This window comes from Thamnophis sirtalis, unplaced genomic scaffold (assembly GCF_051295495.1).
Source record: "Thamnophis sirtalis isolate CommonGarterSnake01/CBP01778 unplaced genomic scaffold, rThaSir2_p1.2 scaffold_4, whole genome shotgun sequence".
Classification (NCBI taxonomy): Eukaryota; Metazoa; Chordata; class Lepidosauria; order Squamata; family Natricidae; genus Thamnophis; species Thamnophis sirtalis.
In genome coordinates this window covers 94,385,965-94,411,786 of record NW_028261384.1, presented here as the reverse complement: position 1 = coordinate 94,411,786, position 25,822 = coordinate 94,385,965, and the positions used below count along the sequence as shown (strand labels likewise).

The 25,822-nt window shown below is 42.4% G+C and overlaps 1 protein-coding gene across 2 annotated transcripts; it reads left to right on the top strand.

Moving 5' to 3' along the window:
* Positions 1–1,549: 1,549 nt before the first annotated feature.
* PGAP3 (post-GPI attachment to proteins phospholipase 3) lies at positions 1,550–23,924 on the top strand. 2 transcript variants are annotated; one of them, XM_087713465.1, is made up of 8 exons: positions 1,550–1,821; positions 8,005–8,102; positions 8,960–9,082; positions 14,586–14,648; positions 14,749–14,810; positions 15,915–16,051; positions 16,442–16,646; positions 19,144–23,924. In XM_087713465.1, the coding sequence occupies exons 1-8, from the start codon at positions 1,590–1,592 to the stop codon at positions 19,205–19,207; spliced, it is 984 nt and encodes a 327-aa protein (XP_087569591.1). In that variant the 5' UTR covers positions 1,550–1,589; the 3' UTR covers positions 19,208–23,924. The 2 variants fall into 2 exon arrangements, with proteins under 2 accessions (XP_087569591.1, XP_087569590.1); XM_087713464.1 differs by having other exon boundaries at positions 1,551–1,821; positions 8,930–9,082.
* The last annotated feature ends 1,898 nt before the right edge of the window (positions 23,925–25,822 follow it).

The window sequence follows — 25,822 nt, the reverse complement described above, 5'->3', positions numbered from 1 at the left end:
CTCGCAACAGTCATTCATGCCCTCGTGATCTCAAGATTGGACTACTGCAATGCGCTCTACATGGGGCAGCCCTTGAAGAGCATTTGGAGACTTCAGCTCGTCCAGAATGCAGCCGTGCGAGCAATTGTGGGTGCACCTCAGTACACCTACGTTACACCTATCCTCCACAAGCTGCACTGGTTACCGATTAGTCTCCGGATACGCTTCAAGGTGCTAGTCGTCACTTATAAAGCCCTTCATGGTATTGGACCTGGGTACTTGAGAGACCGCCTGCTGCCAATTACCTCCCAAAGACCCATTAGATCACACAGAGCAGGCCTCCTCCGGGTCCCATCTACCAGCCAATGTCATTTGGCTACTACCTGGAGGAGGGCCTTCTCTGTGGCGGCTCCGGCCCTTTGGAACGAACTCCCCGCAGAGATTCGGACCCTCACCTCTCTCCAGGCCTTCCGAAAAGCCGTTAAAACCTGGCTGTGTCGGTAGGCCTGGGGTCGATGAGTTCCCTTCCCCTCTCGAATCGTGTGGTTGTTGGTTGTTTTTAAATACCCTGTACTTTTGTAGTTTTTGTGTTGTTCCCTTCCCCTCCTTGGGTTTTTGCACCGCCCTAAGTCCCACCGGTCCTTATTTATTTATATAAATAAAATGAAACTCAAACTCAAACAGGGACCTCTGATCTACAATTCTCAGATGCAATTTTTTTTGCTACCTAGTTCTTAACTATCTTACCCATAGAGCAAAAAATTGATTATTTCATTAAGCGGGGACCAAATTCAGAAAGGCTGTTTTGAAAACTAAAGGGGAGGACTGGAGCAGATGAATTTAATAGTTTTATCCTTTTAATAAAAATATTAGTAGGGTTCCTACATGGCTTCATGGTAGATAGAAGTGCAACAACTGTAGTACTGATGGTAAATGCAATATTTATCATACAAATATTGAAGGCAAGGAAGCATCCCATTGCAAATGGGATTGGGAATACATTTTAAAACTAGCACCATTATGTCTATGGTGTGCCCCTGCAATTGCATTAATTAACATATTAGATAAGTAGCAGTAATATTTGTTCTTTAAGTGAGTGAGATAACACACATACCTTAGTTCCAATCAGTTATCAATAGGAGCTTCACCAACATCTGAAATGACAGGTTTCTACAGGGCACCTTGCTACATATGCAACTTTCTTAATTAACGCCTACATCTGCCTGATTCAAACTAAGGATCTCAAAATGTTTTCACTAAATCAGTATTTTCCTTCTACCCAATTTCTCTGCATCAATTACTGATGAAATGATAAATTGTGGGGGGAGGGGGGACGAGAAAGTTAACCCCTTTGCTTTGAAGAAAAAAAAAAGTATAAGACGCAAATAAGTCTTCAGAAAACTCTCCTCCACGCAAGTTACAGCTTTTAAAGGTGAGCGCCTTTTTCAGTTCAACGTTTTCAGAATTTTCTTAGGGCTTCGTTGAACTAGGGGATAAAAGGAAAACTACATTACCCACAATCCCTTGCCCTCACGGAAACTTTGAGAATGCAGCTCGGGTTTCCACAACTTTGTGGTTTCCCTCGCTTGCGAAGATAGCGATTATTTCCGATGCAACCCAGAAGTGGAGCGGCAGAGCTCCCCGGAGGCGGGATGGCGGCTCGGACCGCGCTGCTCTTTCTCCTGGGAGCGGCGGGAGTGGGTCCAGTGCCCTCCCAAGGCTCGCCGGGGGACCGAGAGCCCGTCTACCGTGATTGCGTGGCTCACTGCGAGAGGCGCAACTGCTCTGAGGCCGGGCTGCGGCACTTCCGCTCCCGCCAGCCACTCTACATGAGCCTCACAGGTACGGAACGGCCCCAGCGGAGATTACCTACGCCGAAGCAGGGCCACGCCCACACTGGGGATCAAGCGCGGGGTGTTTCGAAATGCCTGTTTTGCATAGCCCCGCCCATCAGGGAGGGCCCCCGCCCAGTGCTTGGCAGGCAGGTGGTTCCTTTGGTGGTGTCGCCAAGTCTGCTTGGATGCTTTCCCGCCGTCACTTCTTCCTTGGGTCGCCATAGTAATGTTGGAGAAGAGTGTATCTGACTGTTCTCACATTAACAGGAACCATCCCGTAGAAGTAGCCAATATTCATGGAATGCGCTGAGCCAGGAATCAGGCTGTCATATTTAACCTAGTGTTTGTTGTAGGAATCCACCCTACCTGGTTATTTTATAGGTGGATCTTCTGCACTGTGCCGTTTAGTTAATTCGGCTGTGATTCAGTTAATTAGGGACAAGTTAATTGTTCAAATGAAACCAATATGTATTCTGGTGTAACATCTATCCACTTAGGTCTGCAAACTGTGATAATGTATGCATGGAAGAGCTCTTGCACATCTCTCTCTTATTCCCTTGCCTGGAAGAATAAATAGTGAAACTACAAAAAAACATAGTGGTTACATTTTTAGGTGGTTGAATAGTTTACAACTTTCAAATTGATAAGAAAACTGCCAAATTCACAATGATTGGTAAAAATATTATTGACCAATTTGTATGGGATGCCAGCAATGGCAACACCTGACTAGATAGATCTTCAGAGCTGCGAAGATAAACTTGAATTGGGCCTGGGTAGACTGCAATGAATTGTGGACAATCCTTAAAAACATTGCTGTGGCAGTCCATTTGTTATAATGGAATATGAAGCAATTAAATGCTTTAAAATTAGGAATAGTATGTGTCATCACTATATTCTGTTACCTTATTTGTTTAATATATGCAGAATATATTGTGAATAATGTTTGATAAGAACAAATATAAGCTGAATTAAAATTACTTGAATAATTAGTCACCTCAGGTACATTGATATCAATGCCATTTTGATGATTAGAAATAAGCTTCAAAGAATCTTTTCTTGAAGGAGACCGAAGAAAGTGCAAAAATTGATCTGAGACTTGGTATTAAAGAGACTAAACGTTTGTCAGTACCATCCCAATACAAATAAGCAGAGAAAAAGTTGATGCATTGTAATAACATACTTTATATTCCTAGGCTTGAAGATTTGCAGGTATTGCAATTGTGAAACAAGGAAATACCTACTTGGGAGAAGGTCCATAACATATCTAGGCAAAAATATTGAAATGTGGGATATCACCCTGGCGGTGGTGGGTTCCGGATTCTGGTTGGAACGGCCCCGGCATCACAACGTGGACGCGCATGGCTCACACGCACACGTGTTGTACTTGCCTGTGATGCTTCTGCCAGCCTCCGTGATGCTCCAGCTGCTCGGCGGAGTGTTGCGCAGGCGCCATTTTACAACCTTTTTTGCCGTGGTTGTTAAACAAATCACTGCAGTTCTTAAGTGAATCACATGGTCATTAAGTAAATCTATTTTCTCCATTGATTTGCTTGTTGGAAGCTGGCTGGGAAGGTTCAAAATGACTCCAGATGCTGTGTAGATACTTGCTGGTTGATAAATGCTGAAATTTTGATCACATAATTGTGAGAATGCTGCAATAGTCATAAGTTCCAGGACCAGTCATAAGTTACTTTTCTCAGTGCTATTGTAACTTTGAATGGTCTCTAAACGGACGGTTGAAGGCTACTTGTATTAGAATGGGAGACTTCCATTGAATTCCAGAGCTGTAGGCCAGGGGTGTCAAACTCATTTTCATTGAGGGCCGCATCAGGGTTGTGTTTGATCTTGGGGATCTGGGTGGGCGGGGTCTGGGTAGGTGTGGCCAGCTTGACATCATTTGTGTCGGGAGCTCCTGTGGTGGCCTGAGTGCTCTGCCAGTGAAAACAGGCTCGTTTTTGGCTGCAATGGTCTCCTGCAACCCTCTGCCAGCAAAAAACTCTAATTTTGCTGGCAAAGGCACTGTGGGCTGGTCCTTCACTGTTTCCAGGGCAGCCTCGCAGGCCATATTTAAGCACCCCACAGACCAGCTCCGTCCCACGGGTCTTGAGTTTGAGTACAACATTCTTTTTGACTGTTGAGTACAACAGTCCCTGCTGTTAACTAAACAGGGATGTCAGGAAAAAATCCCCAAAGAATACAGTGGCAAACTACTTCTACATTAGTGAAAATAATTTTCCCTATTTATTTAATTTCTCTCTTCCTGGGAGTCAAGCTTACCCTGAAGATTTTGTTTTTCAGTTTATAGCTGAATGTGCTACATGAGCATAGTGAGTATAATTAGTTTATGGTACAATAGTTTGAGCTAAACCAGCCAATTGGGGAATATAATAAGCCATTGTTAAGTATACTTTGGGTTAGTATTGTAATCCTACTTAAATGTTTTTAAAGCTTATCTGAGTAAACATACCTCCCAGTTGGCTTTTCCTGATTGAATTTATTTCTCCCAGGTTTCTTTATGGTTTACATTTATATAGTAAAAAATCTCATTGTAGAATCCTATCTATGCAGTTTAGCCCTTTGTCAACCTTTAAGTTCATTTGAGGTTATAGTGTTACATGAAACGAGTCACAGTTCTTTAATCAGTTCTTTGTGAGTAGTATAAAAGATTTACATGCAATTGGATCCTGAATATATGTATATATATCCAATTTCAGTTTAAAAAACACACTGTCCTAAGTAAATGTATTGTAATATTTAGAGTGCTGAACTATAGCTGAGAAGATCAAGTTTCAAATCCTTATTTATTATCAAACTCACAGAATAATTTTTAGCTTTAATCTACTTCTCAGGGTTGCTGTGAAATAGTAATAATAAACTCGATTACAGTCACTGATCAGTTCAAAATGAAAAACAAATTCTGAGACCACAAACAAAGTTCATTATAAAACTTAATAATTATAAAAGTGAGATGGTTGAAGTATTGCTATTTTATTTAAAACAAAATAGAACCTAGCTATGTTTTGAGAAATCAATCCACATTCATCAGAGAATCACAACAGTAAATAAAATGGATCTGTGTGATTTGGGAATCTAACTAGACAGAGAGTTATTACGCTGTTTCCCCGAAAATACAAACTGTCCTGAGAGTAACACCTTGCCACATTTTTCGCATGGGCAAAAATATAAGCCCACCCCCCAAAATAAGCCCCCTGGACAACCCTCCTCCGGCCAGGCAGAGCACTGCTCACCGACCTAGCGGTATCCTGAAGGCCCAAGCTGGGGAGGGGAGGCGCTCACATTGCTTGGCTCCTTCAGGGGGGGTTGACTGGCCGAAGAGGGGAGTTACCGGGCAGCTGCTCCCTTGCAAGTGGGCTCCCGAAGAGCCGGGCACAGCCTCAGGGGCGAAGCAGCCATGAGGTGACCATGCTCACGAGCAGCCGCCCGGCAAACCCCCTCTCCAGCCGGGCAGAGCACCATTCACTGACGTAGGGGGTATCCCTAAGGCGCCAAGGCACGTGGCGCTCTGCGCTCCCCAGCTCCCGTGGCTTGGTACATTCAAGATACCCCCTAGGTCAGTGCATGGAGCTCTGCCTGGTTGGAGAGAGGGTTTGCCGGGCAGCTGCTTGTGAGCGTGGTCACCTCATGGTTGCTTTGCTCCTGGGGCTGTGCCCGGTTCTTCGGGAGCCAGTTTGCAAGGGAGCAGCTGCCCGGCAACCCCAAAACAATAATATAATAAGCCCAAGGCCATATTTTGTGGGAGTAAAAGAAAGTAAGACCCTGTCTTATTTTCGGGAAAACATGGTAGCTATCGGTAGGAATATTTTTAAGAAGGGCAATATTATATATAGTTGTGATGATGAACCTATGGCATGCGTGCCACAGGTGGCATGTGGAGCCATATTTGCTGACATGCCAGCCATCAGCTCTGGCATGCATGCACGTGTCGGCCAGCTGATTTTCACCCTTCCAGAGGGCTGTTTTCGCCCTTCCCAGGCTTCAGGAAAACCTCTGGAGGCTGGGGAGGGGGAAAAACGGCCATAACAGGCCAACCGAACGTTCAGGAACAAACTTCCGGTTGGAACTTCCGGTTGGCCTGTTGGGCCTGTTTTTCGCCCTCCACAGTCTCCGCAGGCTTTCCTGAAGTCTGGGGAGGGTAAGAAACTGCCTCCTCTGCCCCCCCCCCCCCCGAAGCCAGAAACAGATATTTTCCGAAGTTCCGATTGGCTTGTTGGGGCAGTTTTTCGCCCTCCCCAGCCTCCGGAGCCTTTCCTGAAGTCTGGAGAGTATGAAAATGGCCCCTCTTCCCCACCCTCCCCGGACGCTCGCCGGACATCCTCCCTAGCGTTTTTTGCCTGGGGAGGGTGGAAAACAACCCTAATGGGCCAATCCGAAGTTCAAAAACAATCTGGGTCATGTGCGCATGTGGGGGGGAGTTGCACACACATGCGCAGTTCGCCATCACTGCTATATAGGAACATACAACTTTATGTTACAGCAGCTCTTTTGTCACAGTGGCAGAGTTTTGTTCAGATGAGATATCATATAATTTGTCCTTAAAAATAAATAACATAAACGTCATCCCTAACTGTTACCTGAAGACAGGCCCAGATGCGTAAATATTTCCCAGCTGTATCTGCTCCTTTTGGAAAAATGGAATCCTATTCAGGACAAGGAGAATTAGCACTTCTCAAATTGTGATCCTCACAAGGAACTTCTTCATCTAGTCTAGATTCACTTTCAATGTGTTGTTCCTCATCTAGTTTATTACTGACTTCAGATAAACATTTGGAATCCCCCATTATTACCTGATGTTAAAGAGAAATAGACCTGGATGTAATCAGTATACTGATAGCACGCTGCTCTACATGCCTTGACAGTGTTTGCCAAACAGGGACCACAAAAATCTATCTAACTCTTTGTGACCATTTGTGGTGATTGAAACCTTGGCATCCAGATTTGGTTGTTTTATTTCCAAGTACTGTTGTGCGCCCACCAGAAAGCATTCGAGTTTCACAAGCCTTTGTTTTCCCCCTTTTATTTACTCTCAACTGTCTCCCAAGCAAGGGAAATTTTTAGTGCTAGATGTCAGCACTCAAAATGATAGGGAGTTATGAGCCACAAATACCAGTAGTTCTTTAAGTTGGTTGGCTAAGAACAAGATTATTTTTCAGTTTTCAGTTCAGTTTTCAGTTCAGTTTTCAGTTCAGATTATTTTACCAGTCAATGTGTTTGACCCACATTGTGTTTGACTCTAGAAGGGCCTTTACTAGAGCCAGATATGAGTTGTTGGATTCCATGGTCTAATATGGGCACTTCCACCACCTGCCATAACATGAGAGGACATGTATATGTGGTGTCCCAGCCACTGAAGATATTTTCATGTTTGGTTTGATGGTCAACTCTATGCCCCTCTAATGCTTTGATACTTAACATCCGTACTTAAAGGAAGAGCCTATTGGGATCCGAATTGCAGATTGTCCCATTTCCTCCTGGTTTCTAACCTATACACCATGAGCCGACTTCTAAGCTTATTGCCAAGGCAGTTGACCAAAAGACAAGTTGACCAAAAGACACTGTAAAGGCAATGTATTTACCTGAATGGGTTTTGTGTGTGTGTGTATTTAACACACAGGTATTTTATAAATGCACTTTTCATATTTTACCTTGGACTTATACCCTGTATTTATTTTTGTTTTATTTTTTATTAATTATAGCACTAATCGATCAATAAAATATTGCCTTTTTCCAAATATTAAATATCCCGACAGACTCAATTTTTTTGAATAAGCATTTATTTCTAAGAAATCCATACTGGATATCAGTTAGATCCATAGATCATGATTCTAAAAGGGCATTTGGATTTAAGTTTCCATTGTTGTCAAACATGTAAGCCCGTTTTGGGCTTACCCGTTTGACAATAAGTGTGGTGGAAACTTAAAAATAAAAGCAAGGAACATGAGACACGTTAGTTTCAGCCACAGAAACCTGGCAAGAACAATATAAAATCAGAATGAAGCAAGTCACCACACCCTAAAAATGATTGTTTTTAATGAAATAAAATATGCTATGCAAATCTGAGTATCTTCATATCATTTCTTTAGAATTATTGCAGTAATACACTGCTATCAAGTGTTATCAAAATGTATTACTTACTCTAATTTTACTAGTTTTACCCTCTTTTATATTCTAGGGTGGACCTGCAGAGATGATTGCAAATATGAATGTATGTGGCTGACTGTGGGACTTTACCTCCAGGAGGGATCCAAAGTGCCTCAGTTTCATGGAAAGGTAAGCCTTGTTTATGAAGCCAGATTGGCTAACCTGTACTGGTTGATTCAGTTCTTTGTCCATTTAACTCTGTTTATCTACTTGGGCTGACATTTTTTCAGTAGATCATTTACTAGTTATGTTATGTGGGATCCAAGCCTTCACTCTGCGGTTTTGAGCAAGCAAAATCTGTATATGTCAGACAGAAGGGAACCATTTCCTTTTTGGTGCACTAGTAAGAAATAGTAGAGCAAGCAAAAAGATGAGACTGTGCAAATTTTTTGGTAGTCTGTATCAGCCCTTTACGTATTTCCAGCCTGTAAGCACCAGAAAAAGGACAAACTGTTAAACTAATTGCAACTATTTCTTGGCAATCACAACGTGCATAGAATACATGGCAACCTAAACGGAGCTTCAGAAATCTTCAAACCATTGGGGTCAAGAATGAGATTTTTTTTTCTCTTCCCAAAACACTGCCTGAAACTGCATTTCAAGGGCAATTTCTACTACCATAGTTTATCCAGTTAGTTTGCTCTGGTTTGGGAGTGTAATAGGTGAACAAGAGACAAACACAGCTCACTGAACATCCATACCTAAGACCAAAGTATTACTTATTTCAGAAATTAGCTGTGCAATTTCAAATGAAGAACTTGGTCAAAAGAAAAAGGCAAAAGATCTCGGTTATTTCTGGAGCATTTGGAAAAAAAAATCTGAACTGCAGTTTCTCTTTTCCACCTACTTTAGGATTTGGTTTAAGCAATCATAGGAAAATATGCTGATAATCTCATTTCCATTTGATAACACTCTTTATCATTTTCTCCTCTTTCCCCTCCTTGCCTTGCCCGTAGTGGCCCTTTTCTCGTTTCCTGTTTTTTCAGGAACCTGCTTCTGCCTTTGCTTCATTCCTTAATGGTCTTGCCAATTTGGTGATGCTGAACAGATATAAAGCCACTGTTCCCCGTTCTTCTCCTATGTATCATACCTGCATTGCCTTTTCTTGGGTAAGTCATTTTTAACAAGAATCTCAACTTCCTTATCTTCTTTATCAGGTGGAAGAAAATTATTGCACAAAGCAAGCTGGTCTCACATAACATTCTAAACCATCTTATGACTTGTTTGAATTAAAATATTGTCTGAGTCCTGCCATCATGATCTGTAAATACGATTTAATGCAGACATTTATAACATTCTGAGCTAATGGTTGCACGTGTCCAACCATTAGGATGTGGGTAGGGAATTTGCCCTCTCCCCCTTCGACCGGGATTAACCCCCCACCTACTTTAAACTGTAGAACTTTGTCCCTTCTACTTGATCCAGCAGAGGAGAAGCCCCCGAGCGTAAAGATTTCCTCGCTTGTCCTATTATTGACTTATTTATCTCCAAGCTGCGCCAACTGCCTGATGGCTTAAGAATGGCGCCCATCTTTGTTTGTTGAGTGTAGGACTGCATGTTGGTATGGATGGCTGAGAGAATGTTCCCACGTGTTTAGACTTAAATTTTAAATTTTATCTGTTTTTATTGTACATTTTAGCCTTATTTTTCTGGGGTATGTATGTGGAGAATGGTTGGCCTGTGTCTATGAGGGGATTAGAGGGCAACCTGGTGCCCCCTCCACTGAGTGCAGAAGCAGAAGTGGATGGGGGCCTGGACTCGCCTCTCGTCCCAGAATGTGTGGTTTAAATGGGGAGGACAGAAGCTACGGGGGGGGGGGGAGTGGGGCCGATGGGTGCGGGGATGGGCCGGTACAGTCCGGTCATTGTTGGGAGAGGCAGGTTCGACGGGAGCTATAGGGATAGCCATTGCTGGGGAAGGAGGGTTCGCTACGTTACAGCGATCCCCCCTTCCGGCCCTACCAGCTCCACTCCAGGACCAGATGGTGAGAGTTCTCAGAGCCCTGGTCTCAGGCTGCTGTTGCTAAATGCCAGGTCTGTGATTCATAAAGCTCCTCTTGTCCGGGACCTAATATTAGATGAGGGGGCAGACCTGGCATGTATTACTGAAACCTGGCTGGGCATGAGGGAGGAGTCCCCCTCACTGAAATGTGCCCAGAAGGTTTTCAGGTGCTCCACCAGTCGCGACACCAAAGAAGGGGTGGGGGAGCGGCTGTCATCATCTGGGAGTCTCTAGCTCCTCGCAGGATCCCTGCTCCGGAGATTGTGAGTCCCTTCTGGTGAAGTTGGACCTTGGAGGTCAAATGGGGTTGTTACTAACGTACTTACCTCCCAACTGCGTTACAACAGCCCTACCTGTGCTTCTCAAGTCAGTAGCCGAGCTGGCGGTTGAGTTCCTCAGGCTTATAATGCTGGGGGATTTCAACCTGCCGTTGCTTGGCGAACGCTCTGATGGAGCATGGGAGTTCATAGCTTCCATGACAGCCATGGACTTGACCCAAGTAATTCAGGGTCCGACTCATACAGCGACACACGCTCGACCTTGTGTTTCTTTTGGGGAAGTGGAGATGTGATCTTGGGTTGAGGGGCATTAAGATCTTGCCCCTGTCATGGTCAGATCACTTCCTGAGGCTTGACTTCTGGAGGCTTGACTTCCAGAAACCAATCCCCCACTGTAGGGAGGTGGAACCGACTAGGTGGTTCCGTCCCAGGCGCCTGATGGACCCTATGGGATTTCAGACGGCACTTGGGGAGATACCTGAATCTCTGGCCCACAGTCCGGCGGAGTCCTTGGTCGCTGCTTGGAATATAGCTGCGACGGAGGCTCTAAACCGGATTGTGCCTTTATGGCCTCTCCACGGCAGTGGATCCAGGAGGGCTCCTTGGTTCACCGAGGAACTCCAGGAAGTGCCAAAAGAGATGCCTAGAGCGACGATGGAGGGCTAGTAACTCTGAATCCGACCAAACACAATTTAGAGCCTTTGTTAGGACTTATCTAGTGGCGATACGGGCGGCAAAATATGCGCATTTTTCCGCTCTTATCGCATCCGCAGAATCGCACCCAGCCGCCCTGTTTAGGATAGCCCGCTCCCTCTTGAAAGGGAGGGATGCGGATGAACCTCTACAGGGTAGAGCTGAGGAATTTGCCTAGTTTCTGTCAGATAAAATCGCTTGGATCCGGACGGACCTGGATTCCACTTGGACGGTACCAGCTGAGGTCCTGATTGGATTTTATGGAGCAAATTTCAACTTGCTGCTCCTGAGGAAATGGACAAGGCCTTATGAGCGGTGAGTGCCTCCACCTGTTTACTGGATCCGTGTCCCTCCTGGCTGGTTTCGGCCAGCAGGGAGGTGACACGTGGCTGGCTCCAGGGGATTATTAACACCTCTCTTCGGGAGGGATCCTTCCCGCACCCCTTAAAGGATGCGGTGGTGAGACCCCTCCTAAGGAAACCTTCCCTGGATCCAGCCACTTTGAACAACTATCATCCAGTCTCCAACCTCCCATTCGTGGGGAAGGTGGTGGAGAAGCTGGTGGCCTTTCAACTCTGATGGACCTTGGATGAAACAGATTATCTGGATCCCTTTCAGTCGGGTTTCAGGCCTGGTTACGGCACTGAAACTGCTTTGGTCGCGCTGACCGATGATCTCTGGTGGGCCAGGGATAGAGGTCATTCCTCTATCCTAGTGCTTCTTGACCTCTCAGTGGCCTTCGATACCATCGACCATGGTATTCTTCTGCGACGGTTACGGGAGGTGGGAGTGGGAGGCACCATCTTACGGTGGTTCTCCTCTTACCTCTCGGACAGATCGCAGTCGGTGTTGGTTGGGGGACAGAGATCGACCCCTAGGCCCCTCAAATATGGGATGCCACAGGGTTCGATCCTGTTCCCCCTCCTGTATAATATCTACATGAAGCCGCTGGGTGAGATCATACGCGCGGGATTAAATATTATCAATATGCAGACGATACACAATTATATCTGTCGGCCCCGTGCCAACTCAGTGAAGCAGTTGAAATGACGTGCTAGTGCCTGGAGGCTATCAGGATCTGGATGGGAGCGAACAAGCTTGCACTCAATCCAGACAAGACCGAGTGGCTATTGATGCTGCCTCCCAAGGATGGTCCTGACATTCCACCTCTTAGCCTGGGGGGTGAAATTATTCACCCCTTGTAGAGGGCTCTCAACCTGGGTGTCCTCTTGGACCCACAGCTGACGTTAGAACACCATTTGTCGGCTGTGACCAGGGGGGCCTTTGCCCAGGTTCGCTTGGTGCATCAGTTGCGGCCCTATCTGGACCGGGAGGCACTTCAAATGGTCACCCACACCCTCCTCACCTTAAGACTGGATTACTTTAACACGCTCTACATGGGGCTGCCCCTGAAGAGTGTCCAAAGACTACAGCTGGTCCAGAATGCAGCCGCACGAGCGATAATGGGTGAACCAAGGTACACCCATGTTACACATATCCTCTGCAAGCTGAACTTACTTCCTATTGGTCTCCGGACCCACTTCATGGTGCTAGTCGTTACTTTTAAAGCCTTACATGGTATTGGACCTGGCTACCTGAGAGACCGCCTCCTGCCATTTACCTCCCAACGACCAATAAGATCACACAGGTTGGGCCTCCTCCGGGTGCCGTCGACTGGACAATGCTGGTTGGCGGCACCCCGAGGGAGGGCCTTCTCTGTAGCTGCACCAGCCTTGTGGAACGAACTACCTGCTGAGATCTGGACCCTCACCACTCTCCCGGCCTTCAGTAAAGCGACCAAGATCTGGCTGTTCCGGCAGGCCTGGGGCTGTTGACTATTCCAGCCCCATTTGATGTAATGGATGTTGTGTTGATTTTAATTCTATAATTTTAAATGTTTTTATTTGTTGTGAGTCGCCCAGAGTCCCTAGGGAGTGGGCAGCGTACAAATTCTATTAAAGTTTAAAAGTTTAGGGTTTGAGTCTGGAAGGGATATTCCAAAAAGTAAGGTATGAAAACAGGAAATATGATTTGACTCAATTCCAATGTAATTAAAATTAAACATGCTATTTTCCAACACACTTTTTTCTTTTAATCACAAAGAGTGACTTAGAAATTTAGAGAACTTTGTGGGCTATGCTACACAGAGACTGTGTGTAGAGGTCAAGTTGTTGGAAAGGGTGACCATAATACACTTAAACATAACAATATAGCATAACTGGAAAGACCTGAGTTCAAATCCATCCTGTTGTATGGAGCAATATTTTGCTGTTCACAAAATCCCAGTCCAAGCTTTCTTACAAGTTGTTGGGTTTGGGGGGTGGGGTGGGTGGGAATAAAACAAAGAAGATCCCCATGGAAGATCTTTTACTTCCTGGAGAAAAGGTAGATCTAAAAGGTTGAATATTGATCTAACAGATTATGATGGGGAGGTGGGGGTGCTTAAAATTTTGCACTTATGCTTCAGAGCGTTGTGTGAATTCAGGCAATTGCAAAAGGCGGCTTCTTAACAGCTTATAGACAAACTAAAAGAAAGGAAATTATTTTAAGAAATGTCATTGAAGGTAGTACAAAAGAGGATGAATCACATTTGCTCAGAGCTGGAAAAACAATAGCATGCCCTCTGATGGAATGGTGATTAAAAAGAGTGTTAGGATGTGCAGAGATGGATAGGCTAACAATGGAAATAAAAAAAAGGAGAAATGGAATTTGGAACACACGGTATAATTGGTTGGAGAATAGAAGTAAAGATCAAAAAGGCTGAAGTAAATTAAGAGGTCACAGAAATGTAAAAAACATAGTGATGTAATTATAATAATAGCATACTGTATAAAATAGATATGCACATAAAAAGAAAAGAAAAAATAATGTAAATAACTTGTATGTACATATTGGATATACGGATACCAGAGTGCTGCTATACCAATCAGAAAGTGAAGGGATAAAGAAAGCACATGAGGTATTTTTTTAGGCTTGTCACATAAACAACTCTCAGACTTTCTTTCCTAAATACTGTCCCAACATCTTAAGAGGTTTGAGACATCATAGCCCCAGCAACCTAAGAGCTTTCAGGAGAAGAGTAGTCAATCTTTGGCCTTTAGATGACTTCCCTTGTGCCTCATTTGAAATTAGTATCTATTTTCATTCAGCATATTTGACAGACTTAATGTTATCATTTGATTGTGTGTGAGAAGCTGAGATTCAGAGAGCATAGTTTGTCTAAGCCAACCAGCTACATAGAAAAAGGAAATTTGGACAAGAAGACATTCAGTTTTTTAAATTCCTTTCCAAACATTAGCCTCTAGGCAAGAAAGAAAAGGGGATTTGAGGTTTCCTTTCCAGTTGTCTTCATTTTTGAATCAATAATCTATTCAGGTTTGTAGATGTAATCCAGGGCTGTCCAACCTTAGCAACTTTAAGATTTATGGACGTCAATGCTAGTTGGGGAATTCTGGGAGTTGAAGTTCACAAGCCATAACATTGCCAAGGTTGGACACCCTTGATATAATCAAATACCATTTGATAGCCACATAGGCACTTAAAAGAGTGGACTATTTCCTTCATTTCCTCTGTGCCACAGCTGCAGCTTTGTTGATTGAATCTATGCTCAGACCAATTCTTTCTTGCACTTTTCCTTCAGGTGTCTTTAAATGCCTGGTTCTGGTCCATGGTTTTTCATACCCGAGAAACAAATCTGACTGAGGTGAGCTTTTGTATTGTGATATCATAGCGGTGTTTTTCAGATGGCATGCACATTGGACAAGATCTGGCCCGCCTCTCTAATTCAATTTCTCCTCTCGTAGAAAATGGACTATTTCTGTGCATCAGCTGTCATCCTTTACTCTGTGTACTTGTGTTGTGTCAGGTAAGTTGCTACATAAGACCAAAGTTCACATAATCTTTCAGTGGTTTTGTCTTCATTTCCATTACGGTTATTTGATTAAAATGTTTCTCTGTCGTTTTAAGATGTCTTATTACATGGAAAGTGGTGTAGAATTTGATTAGTTAATGTAAAAATTAGTTCAACTGATGCAGGTCATATATTTTCTTATGTCCAATTCTGAATTTCTGAATTTCCCTTCTATTTCTCTAGAGTATCCTTCCCAAGTTCATGTCCTTTTGGTATGTTGGGAGCACAGCTCCCCATATTCTTAATCATATAGATCTATGTTGACTAGAGTTCTTGGAAGAGGAAGCTCCAAAATATTTGAAGGGGGTCAGTTTGGGTAAAAGAAAAGAATTTAGAGAAAGAAAAACATAATTTATCTGTCAAGAAAGCTTCTAGCAATACATTGCCATAGCATGCTATCTGTAGGAAATGGTGAGACATGATAAGAAATGTTTTTTCAATGAAAGCCCATATATTTACAGTATATGCAATCAATAAGCAAGCTCTAATCACACGTTATTTATTGCAATCAGTTTCCTATTCCAGTCCAGACTCTGAATGGCTTGTATTCTTCAGTCTAAGAACATTCATCAATAAATTCAGTACTTGAGGAATATTTATCAAAATATAGAAATCCCTAACTGGACAGTTACCTTCTTAATAAATCTGCACTAAGACTCACTGGAATAGTCAGTGACTTTCCTAAAAAACATAAAGTTACAGTCATGACAATTTCTAATCCCCACAATTACTCCCTATACCAGTTTTCTAAAAGTCTTCCCTAAATAGCTCCCCCCAAATCTCCAACTTCAAAGGGTTAGTTAGGGGGGGAAATGTACCCTTTTCCTGAAGGAAAAAGTGGGGATGGTAGCATCTTGGGGATGGAAAGTTGTCAAAGGCTAGAATACAATTTTCTTATTTAAATTAATGTGTGATTTTTCTTCTATAGCTGTAAGTAATCTGTATTGAGAAAAAAATATTTCTTTTTCTGTTTAGCCTAACTAGGGATAGAAAATGGTCTGTATGAAATGAGGCAGTTCTTTGAAATATCTTCAACTTCATATGCTTTTTTATTTGCAGAACTCTAGGGCTGAAACGTCCGGCTTTTGCCACTGCCTTTGGGGGTTTCCTGCTCCTTTTCCTGGCCTGCCATGTTTCCTATCTGACCCTTGTGCGCTTTGATTATGGTTACAATATGGCTGCCAATGTGGCAATTGGTGAGATTCGAGGAATCAATATTTTTATTTTATTTATGTATAATAGCTTTAGCTAATTAGTTTCAGTATTTCTTTTCTAAATGTTGAACATTCTTACTGGCTTATGAAACTTTTTTCTCTCCTGCTTGCCTTTTCCCAAACTTTCCTTTTCTTTTCCTTCCCTTCCCTTCCCTTTCCTTTCCTTTCCTTTCCTTTCTTTTCCACCCTCTCTGTGCCTTTCTGCTATGGACAAATGGGATATATACTCAGCATTTAGTGCTGAGGAGGGAGCAATGTGATCAGGGCTCTGGTGATATTGAAACCGTAACAACAAAAAGCTCCTTGTTTCTGCTGTGATCAGTGAGTAGTAAAAGTGCATATTAACACAAAGTGTTGTTCTGTGCCTTGCAGGCCTTCTCAATCTCTTCTGGTGGCTGGGTTGGTGTATGCAGAACCAGCAACGCCTGCCCTATGTCTGGAAGTGTGTGGCCGTTGTCCTGCTTCTCCAGGCCTTGGCTCTTCTGGAACTCCTGGATTTTCCACCCCTGTTCTGGGTCTTTGATGCCCATGCCATCTGGCATATCAGTACTATCCCTGTCAATATCCTTTTCTACAGGTCAGCCTATTTTGCATGCTTTTTCCTTCTTCATACTTTTTTTCTGGGTGGGCTTCTGCTGGTAGATCTCTGAGAGTCCCATTGCAAAAATATGAGAATGTCCCAACATTTGGGGATCAGGTGATTAAGATAATGGTGGCTGACCAGCTTGATAGCAGTCTAAACATAGTGAATTATCTAGACTTTTTCAGATGTTTTTCAAGTCCAGTATTGTTCTGACCCCCCTCGTTCCACACCAAAGCACACTCCGAGCCAAAGATAAATTATGGCATTTAATTAACAGACAAACAGGTCCTTGACAGCAACCCAGCACAGACAAGCTTGGGCAGCAATAAACACAGATAAGGCTTGGCAGCAATCCAGCCTGGCAAGCTCATACAAAGTTCTCCGACATTCGATTCTGTGTTGACTTCTGCAAAGAGGGACGTGTGCACAAGTAGCCTTTTTACAGTCTGGAGAGGGGCCTAATGACCACCAGCTGAGTGCAATCACCTCTTGTAAGTGCGTAATTGTTCCTGACGCCTAGTAGCTCTTCGATGGCGTGCATCCAGGAACAACTCACTACTGGCCTCCGGCTCACTCTCCTTTGTCTCCTCCCCACTGGTCCGAGGCTCAGGTGCCTCCTGGTGGCCAACCAGCCTCTCTGCGCCCTGCTCGGAGTTGGAACCCTGTCCAGGGTCCTCCAGAGCCGACTCAGAGGGACCCTCGCTGTCAGAGTCTGGTGGCAGCTCCAACGGCACCTGCTGGGCCGCAACAAGTATGGAACAGGGACAATATTGGTCTCTCTTGGGTGACCTATTTCTAGGTTGGATGGGGGGGGAGAGCGTCTTGGTCTTGTTTTTAATACCATCAATCTCAATATCCATTGAATTGTCTACAGAGGTTGGCTTTATTTCTTGCTCAGTAGGCAATTTCAGTCTTGAGATAGTGGAGAGGAAATATCAGCCTGATGGCCCCCAATATTTAGAATGGTGCTGTGGCTAGAGGGGTCTATATTAGCTGGTATGTCTGTTGTGAGTTATTGAGTTATTCTGGGAACACATAGACGCGTATATAGCTTGACACTTGAATATATGCGGGATCACCTGCCTTAGTCACCATTAGCTCAAATGATTAAAAAGTCTAGGGTGGAAATACTCCTAATTCTATATGTTTTAGAGGTTTGTGAGGCTGAAACAAGAAGGGGTTGCCTTTGTGCAACACTACCAGAGTTAGGGAACAGTTTTCCAATGTAGATCAAGTTGGTTCCTTTCTTGCTGACTTTCAGAAAAACATTTTATTTTTTAAAAATGAATGATTTCAAGGTGCCTTAAAAAAAAATTCCATTTGATTCCATCTTGTTTTCTTACTGCTTTCTGCCTTTTTCTTTTCTTTTTAAATTCTGGAGGTAAGTAATGTTTTTGTGGATAGTTTTAAGTGATAATTGGGATTGGTTTTCACCTGATTATGGATTCTTGCTTATGCAGGTAGTCCTCAACTTACAACCATTTGTTTAATGATCATTCAAAGTTATGACGGTGCTGAGAAAAGTTACTTATGACCAGTTTTCACACTTACGACTATTGCAGCATCCTCACAGTCACATGATCACAATCTGGGCACTTGGCAGCTTGAATTTACAATGGTTGCAGCATCCTGGAGTCATTTGATGGCCATTTGTGACCTTCCCAGGGGCTTCTGACAAGCAAAGTCAATGGGCAAAGCCAAATTTGCTTAATGAAGATGATGATTTGCTAAAACAGTCGTAACATTTGACATGGCTCACTTAATAACCATATTGATTAGCAATGGAGCAGGGGTGGGCTTCAAAATTTTTAGCAAGGGGTTCTCTGCCCAGTTGCTGGGTAGGCATGGCCTAGTCAGCCTCATGACCCATGGTTGAGAAGGGGGTGTTTTTGCCCTCTCCGGGCTCTGGAGGTCCTCTTCCCGAACTTCCGGTAGACCAATTTTTCACCCTCCCCAAGCCTCTGTGCGCGTCCTGCACTTACCTGCATCCAAAACAGGCCGCGTGGGGGTTCCTGGGAGGGGTGGGTGGGGCCAGCCAGGATTGGGATTTGGAGGTTTTCTGAACTTAGAGGTTTAGAGGTTTCCCAGAACCCCTGTGAACCCCCAGCAACTTACCCCTGCAATGGAGGTTCCGATCCCAATCATATTTGGAAGAAAAGGACTACACGTTTATCCTCTAGGCTGCTGAGAATAGCTTTGATTTTCAAAGTTTGAAATAGAGAGATTTCCATACTTATTGGTACAGGGAATCATCATCATCAGAAAAGGCCATTTAAACCACTGAGAAATAATAATAGTGATAAATTATCATTATTACATAGCCTAATTTAGGCCCTGCTTATTTTTTTCACTTTCTCCTATCATGATTTTGAACAGTGTTTGCAGCTTATGGCCTGAAAAAAAAAATGTCCATCTGTGTGCTGAATTTAAAATTAGCCTTAATCTATTACTACTGATTTATCCTAGTAACTTTCTTCTTTTTTCTTTACAGTTTCCTCGTCGATGACAGTCTTTATCTCCTGAAGGCCAACTCTCAGATTCTTAAAATAGACTAAAACCTGTGGCAGAGACTAACTTGGAAAAAGCCATGGGCTGCCATCTATAAAAGACACCCGGTTGCTTTGATTTCTAGCATCTGAGGAGTTTGATGTTCTAAGCCCTCTTTGCTCTGACGATTGGTGACAATTTCCTCTCTATTGCTTCTATTTTTACATCTCAACAGCTCCCCTTTCAGAATTCTGTTGCCATAGTGTGATAACCTGATTGCCTTTTTTTTGCTTGAATGTATCGAGACATGCCTCTCGTCTCCCTGGGATTATTTTGGGTCCTTTCATTTGCCTTCTCCAGTTCTTCCTACGCTTCTCTGAAGAGAGCAGGGAAAACTTTATTTATTTCATTCGGTTTCTCTTTTTTTTTTTTTTTTTCCATTTTTACAAATGCGCTTCTGTGGGTTTTGGCTGGTCCAATAGACTGCATTGAAAGGACTTTTGCAAGCCGCTTGGAAAAATAAAGGGCAGCAGCAGGTCTGGTAAACCACAATCCATCTTTATGCTGCTCTTGACTTAAAGTCCAGATTTTCAAACAAGTGGTCTTATAATGCTGCTTCACTGAGAAGCTCCCTGTTTTCTCAACAAGCCATCGGGAATTTAGCACTATGCTCCCTACTTTCCTGTCAGTCATGAGAAAAGTAGAAAATGGATTCTATACTGCAGTGACTTTTTTAAAAAAACAACAATAGGTGCTGGGGTCAACTGTCTTCTTTTTCCAAAGTTTGTTTGTGTGCGTGTGTGTGTGTGTGTTCGGGTCTTTTCCCATGTAAGATTGAGATTGTCTTGGCAACGTTTCGGCGAGGTCTCACTCGCCATCTTCAGGCTGGAGTTTTCGGCTTACAAACATACATACATACATACATACATACATACATACATACATACATACTCATTCTATCATAGTAATACTTATTCTTTCATGGACGTGCTCGGTCACATCACTTCATTGTGTACTGCATTATTAAGTTGCTCCAAAAATCTTGAGAACACCCCCACCACCAGATTTATTGGACTGTCATCAGAATTCGCTTCCAGCTGGAGGAGGAAAATCATGGGGAATTATTTAAAAATATTTTAATTAATCTTTTGGAATTAATTTGTGACATTTTAATGGCACAACCTATTCCTAGCAAGCTGCAATAGCTGTTTGAGAAATTTCAAAACAAAATGCAAAACAGATCTGGAGGGGAAATAAATAGCATTTCTCCTACTCATCTTGCCACAAAACTTCATCTTGTTCTATGTTCCCTGAATCATTTGTCACTCAAAGTCCAGGAGGAAGTTTGCTGTCTTATCTGTCTACACTATTGGGGCTTCTATGGCTATACCCCATTGCTTGGATCAGCCAAATCCATCTATATTTAAAGGCAGGCTATTCCTATAGTTTCTTTTGGTGTTCAGCCATTTTCTTTCCTTTAATTGTAGGAAGGCTCAAATTAAGGGATGTCCGTCTGAATCTGAAGATGACAGAGTGCTTGAATATTTATGCCAAGAAATGTTGATTGTTTGCAGAGACAGATGACCTCAGGATTTTGTTGCTCATTAAATTTTCTCATTGTTGAAGCCTTTCAGGGCATTCAATTCAGCAACACTTACAGCACTTAAGAGAACTCATTACATGCTGATTGTGAAACACTTGAGCAATTTTCTGCCTGTGGGAAAACTAGAAAAAGTAACCTGAGGCCAAAGTGTCTTTTGCTTGAAGAGTGCCAAAAGATTCAGAAATTGCCTATGATTAGTGAAAAATCAAAATAAGATGTGCAATGGAGTGAGACTGTTCATGTGAGTATTTTGGTTCTATTCGGCCACCAGATGGCAGTGCTTGCCAATTCATCTATGATTTGGAAGTGGTGTTTAAAACATAAGGTTTTGGTTCTGTTTTTATTGTAATGTGGTAATTTTAAACAGGGGAGCCTTTAATTAATTTATGTTATCAGGCTACTGCACAAGAAAATTGGCAATAGCGGCTAGACTTGCGTGAACAACAGTTTGCTTATTCTCATCCTTTTTAAGAAACAGTCATGGGGAATCCCATTTATTGCTGGTTGTATTGTTCTGCCTGACCTGGGGGAGATTCTTTTGATAGTGACTCCCCAATCTTGGGGGATGTGCTTGGTATCTGTTCAATGTGAAAAGGGTTCACATTGGCAGTGAAGGAGATTTAAAATCCCCCTCCCCCATACTATATGCATCCCCACTTTCAGTTTTGTGAGAGAAAAGGAGTGCCTTTTATTATAGCCTTTTAATTCACTTCAGTTTGGCTAAAACTTTTCCATTTATGTTCATTTCTCTGAAGACTGGAGCAGAAAAGTTGCTCACCTATAGTTCCTGGTCATAGGTAATACTCATTAGGTCTGGAGAAAGTTGAAATCTAGAATATCTGATCTGGAACCTTGGTTGCCTTTCTCTGGCAAAAACTCAGATATGTCCAAGACCAACAGTATTATCTTATGCTTATACAAAAGAAATCCTTGTTTGGTGACTGCCTTATTTAGCAGATGTTCACGATTACTATGTGATGAAGAAATAATTTTACAACCAATCCTTGTATGTATGACCTTCACAGGTTTTAAAGGAAAGGAAAACTGAAGTAAGTACAGTTGTTTCACTTAGTGATTGCTTGGCTTAATGCCTGAGTGGCTGGGCCCAATTGTGGTTGCTAAATGTGAATAGAAGACAAGAGATCATCAACATGAAGTTCCAGATGGCTAGATTCAACAACAAAAAATCATTATCTTACAAGATGTTGGCCTTCTCACATGAAATTTCATGCATCAATGCTGCTTTCACAAATTTTTCTGTGAGAATACCAGATTAAAGTAATTAAAATAGACAAATGTTGATCATCTTGGACAATTTGGATTGTGATTATTTTAACGGGGCTGGTTTACATTGTTGCATGATGATAACCTGGGAAAAAAATAGCTGATCTTAAATTTAGGCTACTGGTGTTGACAATTTCTGGCAGAGTTCTAGGAATGTTAAATAGTTTCTCCCAAAGTTAAGGTTGACTTGAAGATGTTATATTTAACGTTCTACAGCCTTTCTTCGTTATGTTTTGCTGCAGTTGGAGATTTGATTGTTCTTCAGGAAGCAATCAAACAAGCTTGGGAATGATTTCAGATTTAAATGTTAAAGTCCACTGGCCTTCTTGTTCTTTTAAAATGAAATCTTACTTTCTTCAATCATAAACAGGTACTATATTTTGCAGTAGAGTGTACGGAGTTCTTCAAAGATGAAAGCTTAATTGACTGAACCATCTTCTGGCAGCATTCTGCAAGCCAGCATTGTATACATAACAATAGGGAGCAAGAGAAGCTGCTCATTGTATAGGACTTAAACATGTGAAAGCAGAAATTACAGTCTTGGAAATCTGACATTGTCCTGATTGCCTTTTGTCAGTCAGCATTTCTGTTCAAAAGTGCTGTGTCACAAAACAGAGTGTGCCAGACGTAAACTGGGGGGTTCAAAATAATCAGGATGGCCACCATAATCATAAAATTGAAGCCTTACTCCTTTTTTTTTTACATGCATCATAACACACTTTAAAGGAGGCTGGACTTTGGTTGAATGTTCATAGCAATTATGTCAAGTTTTTGGGCTGTCTTGCAGACCCTGCTGAAGTCGGCTGACTGGAAAAGATCCAGGCAAGGGGAATTATCCGACGGTCCTGAGAGCCATATTTGTGAGAAATGCTTATTTTTGCTTCCCAGACACCACTTTTTAAATGTAAGGCTGTTTTTGCATGTCTAATTTTATATAGTACATCCACCTTCAGGTTAAATGTGTGAATTGGATTAATAGTAATCCTATTGTTACTTTCCAAAAGTCACTAATCCTGTTTTAGAGGTACTTTCCACAAGCTTTGCCAATCCTTTTGGCTGGTAGCTTGGAACCTGGACAGCTGGAGATGTCCTGTTACTGGCTTTGGGGATCTATATTAGGCTGCACCTTAGTTTGGCTAACCAAAGAGAACAAAATGTGATGTGCATTTTTTTTTCCTTTGCTTTGTCTGAGCAATCTGCAGCCTTCTGCATGTTGCTCAATATTAACTCACTGCAACTTCTATCAGAAATGTCAGTGTTAACTGACTAGTCTCTGGAAGGTTGCAGGTTGCCCACAGTTTGGATATCTAATAAATGAAAGAAAAAAAAGGAGCTAAAAATGCTGGTTCTGAAAGCATGGGGGCGGGGGGGGGGGCTCTTGTGCAAGCATTGGTAGCCAAAAGAACAGTTTCTAATTGGGCCCATGCAGAGCAATCCTGACTGACTGCCCACCCAGTGTTTAAATATATGAAATCAGTGGCATTTTTGCTGAAAGTCCAAGAGCTGCTTTCCTGTTTAGGAGAGGCAGCTGCTAGAGCTTTTTGGTTTCCTAAGCGGAAAATAGAAAGGAATAGGAAACATGTCTGTTGCAGAGCCACTACCAGGCTAGATGTACTATTGGACAGTTTTCAGTTCCTGTGACTAAAATCTCATAGGAACAATTGTAATTGGAGCTGTGTGCCTTCTGTTCTAAAGCTGTTCTGGATTCTGTGCTGAGAAGGGTGTTTTGTAAACAGGAAAAAAATTCCTTCCTTCAGAAGTGGTGGGTGCTCCGTCATTGGAGGTTTTCAAGAAGAGAGTGGACAACCATTTGTCTATTTGCTTGAACAAGAGTTTGGACTAGAACAGTGTTTTTCAACCTTTTTTGTGCAAAGGCACACTTTTTTCATGAAAAAAATCACGATTTTTAAATGTTTAAAAAATTTAACTCTGTGCCTATATTGACTATATATAAAGTAATTCTCCCACGGCACACCTTACACTATGTCACGGCACACTAGTGTGCCACGGCACAGTGGTTGAAAAACACTGGACTAGAAGACTTCCAAGGCTTCTTCCAACCCTATTCTATATTCTGATCTTGACCTTATGGTCAATGGGAGGAAAGCCTTCTTCCTGCCTTCTTCCCATGATTGTTAGGAGCCTCCTGTTTGTGAAAATATATCTAGAATATGCTAGCATTATAGCTAAGTATGTTGTGTGAACACAGTTGACTTAATTTGATAGACCATAGTCTAGTAAACCATGTGCTAGTAATTTGTGCATAGAGATCTAAGTTAGCAGTTTCAGATGTGGTATGTATGGGATCAATAAATCATGAAAAATAATGGTGAGGAAAATAAACTGATAAAAGAAGAACCCGTTTCCTATCCCAGAAGGCTGTGGGTGCATTCCTATAAGTCCTTGCTAACCCATCAAGCTCATTTGGCCTTCCTGTTTTATATTTCAGCTCGGCAGTTTATAACCATGAGTACATTGTGCAATTAAGCCAATTATAGTTTATTAACTGAACCCTGAAAAAAAAAGCAAACCTTGGTTTAAGCATGAACTCAATCCTAATATGAGTTGTACCACTCATACTCTACCCCACTGTGCTGAGAAGGAGTTGGATGAAAAGAAGACCCAGCTCATGCTAATTTTTGATGTCTGATACGTTTTCACCAAGATAGTAAAGTGCTCTAGTGTCTCAAATGCAAGCTAAATTGTAATAATGGGACTTTTTCATGGCTAACCCCCACCCCTTTCTATTCCAGAAGAGAAATTCAATAACATTTTTTTTTTCTGTGACTGGTCCCAATTCTGTTTGGAATTTTGGCAAAATCATAGAAAAGCACCCACTTTTTCTTCTGGGACTCCAGATGCCTCGTAAATCATATCCTTATAAATGTGATACCAGGATTTAAGTTAAAATCCAGCCTTTCCTTTGCAAACAGCTTAGACGAAATTCCTAGGCAGGCAACTCTCCTTCTTTCTGTTGAATAGGGTAAGGTTGGTGGAGTTTCAACTGTGAAACATTTTGTCTATCCTAAGATTTTATATGTGTCAAGAAGGAAAAGCACAATTTTATTAAAATATTGCATAAAAGATAATATATTCTGTTTAAACTACATTCATCTGTCCAGACTTACATCCCAGGCACTTGGTAATTTTTTTACTGCTACTTCTGCTGGAAGTCAGCTGAATTGAAAGAAACTATTAAATCCCAGATAACATACTGGATGGTCAACTGCGTTCCTCTTAATGGGTTACATTGTACAGAGTCTTCTCAGGGAGACATCCTGCTGTAATTGAATTTCTGCTGGGTTTTTTTTTTTTTCAAATGTGTGTGCAATTTCCAATAAAAATGATTCAGTTTAAATGCTAAACTCTAGATGACCTTATTTAGCAGCTTGTAACTGCCATGAAAAATCCTTCCATCATATTACTATCCCTTTAATCTCCATTTGTCTTTGAAGCTTGGCTTGGTTAAAGGGCAGCTGCTGAAGTCTGTGAGTTTCCCAGCGTGTGAGAATGCTTACAGACAAGCAAGTCCGTGATGGATCTTCTGCCTGCAAGCTGCCTTTTTCCTAAATCGGGGAATTTGATTTAGGAAAAAGGTGGCCTGTAGGCAGAAGATGGATCTCTTCCACCAGCTGGGCTAAGAGGTGACCAACCTATGAGTAACACCATCACATTCCTCCTATCTGCTTTCTGAAATGACACAACTCAATCATGGATTTGCAAGTGAAAAATTCGGTAAATGTAATGAAATACTTAAAATATTACGTTTTAGTTTTAGAAACATTTGGCTGTTAGA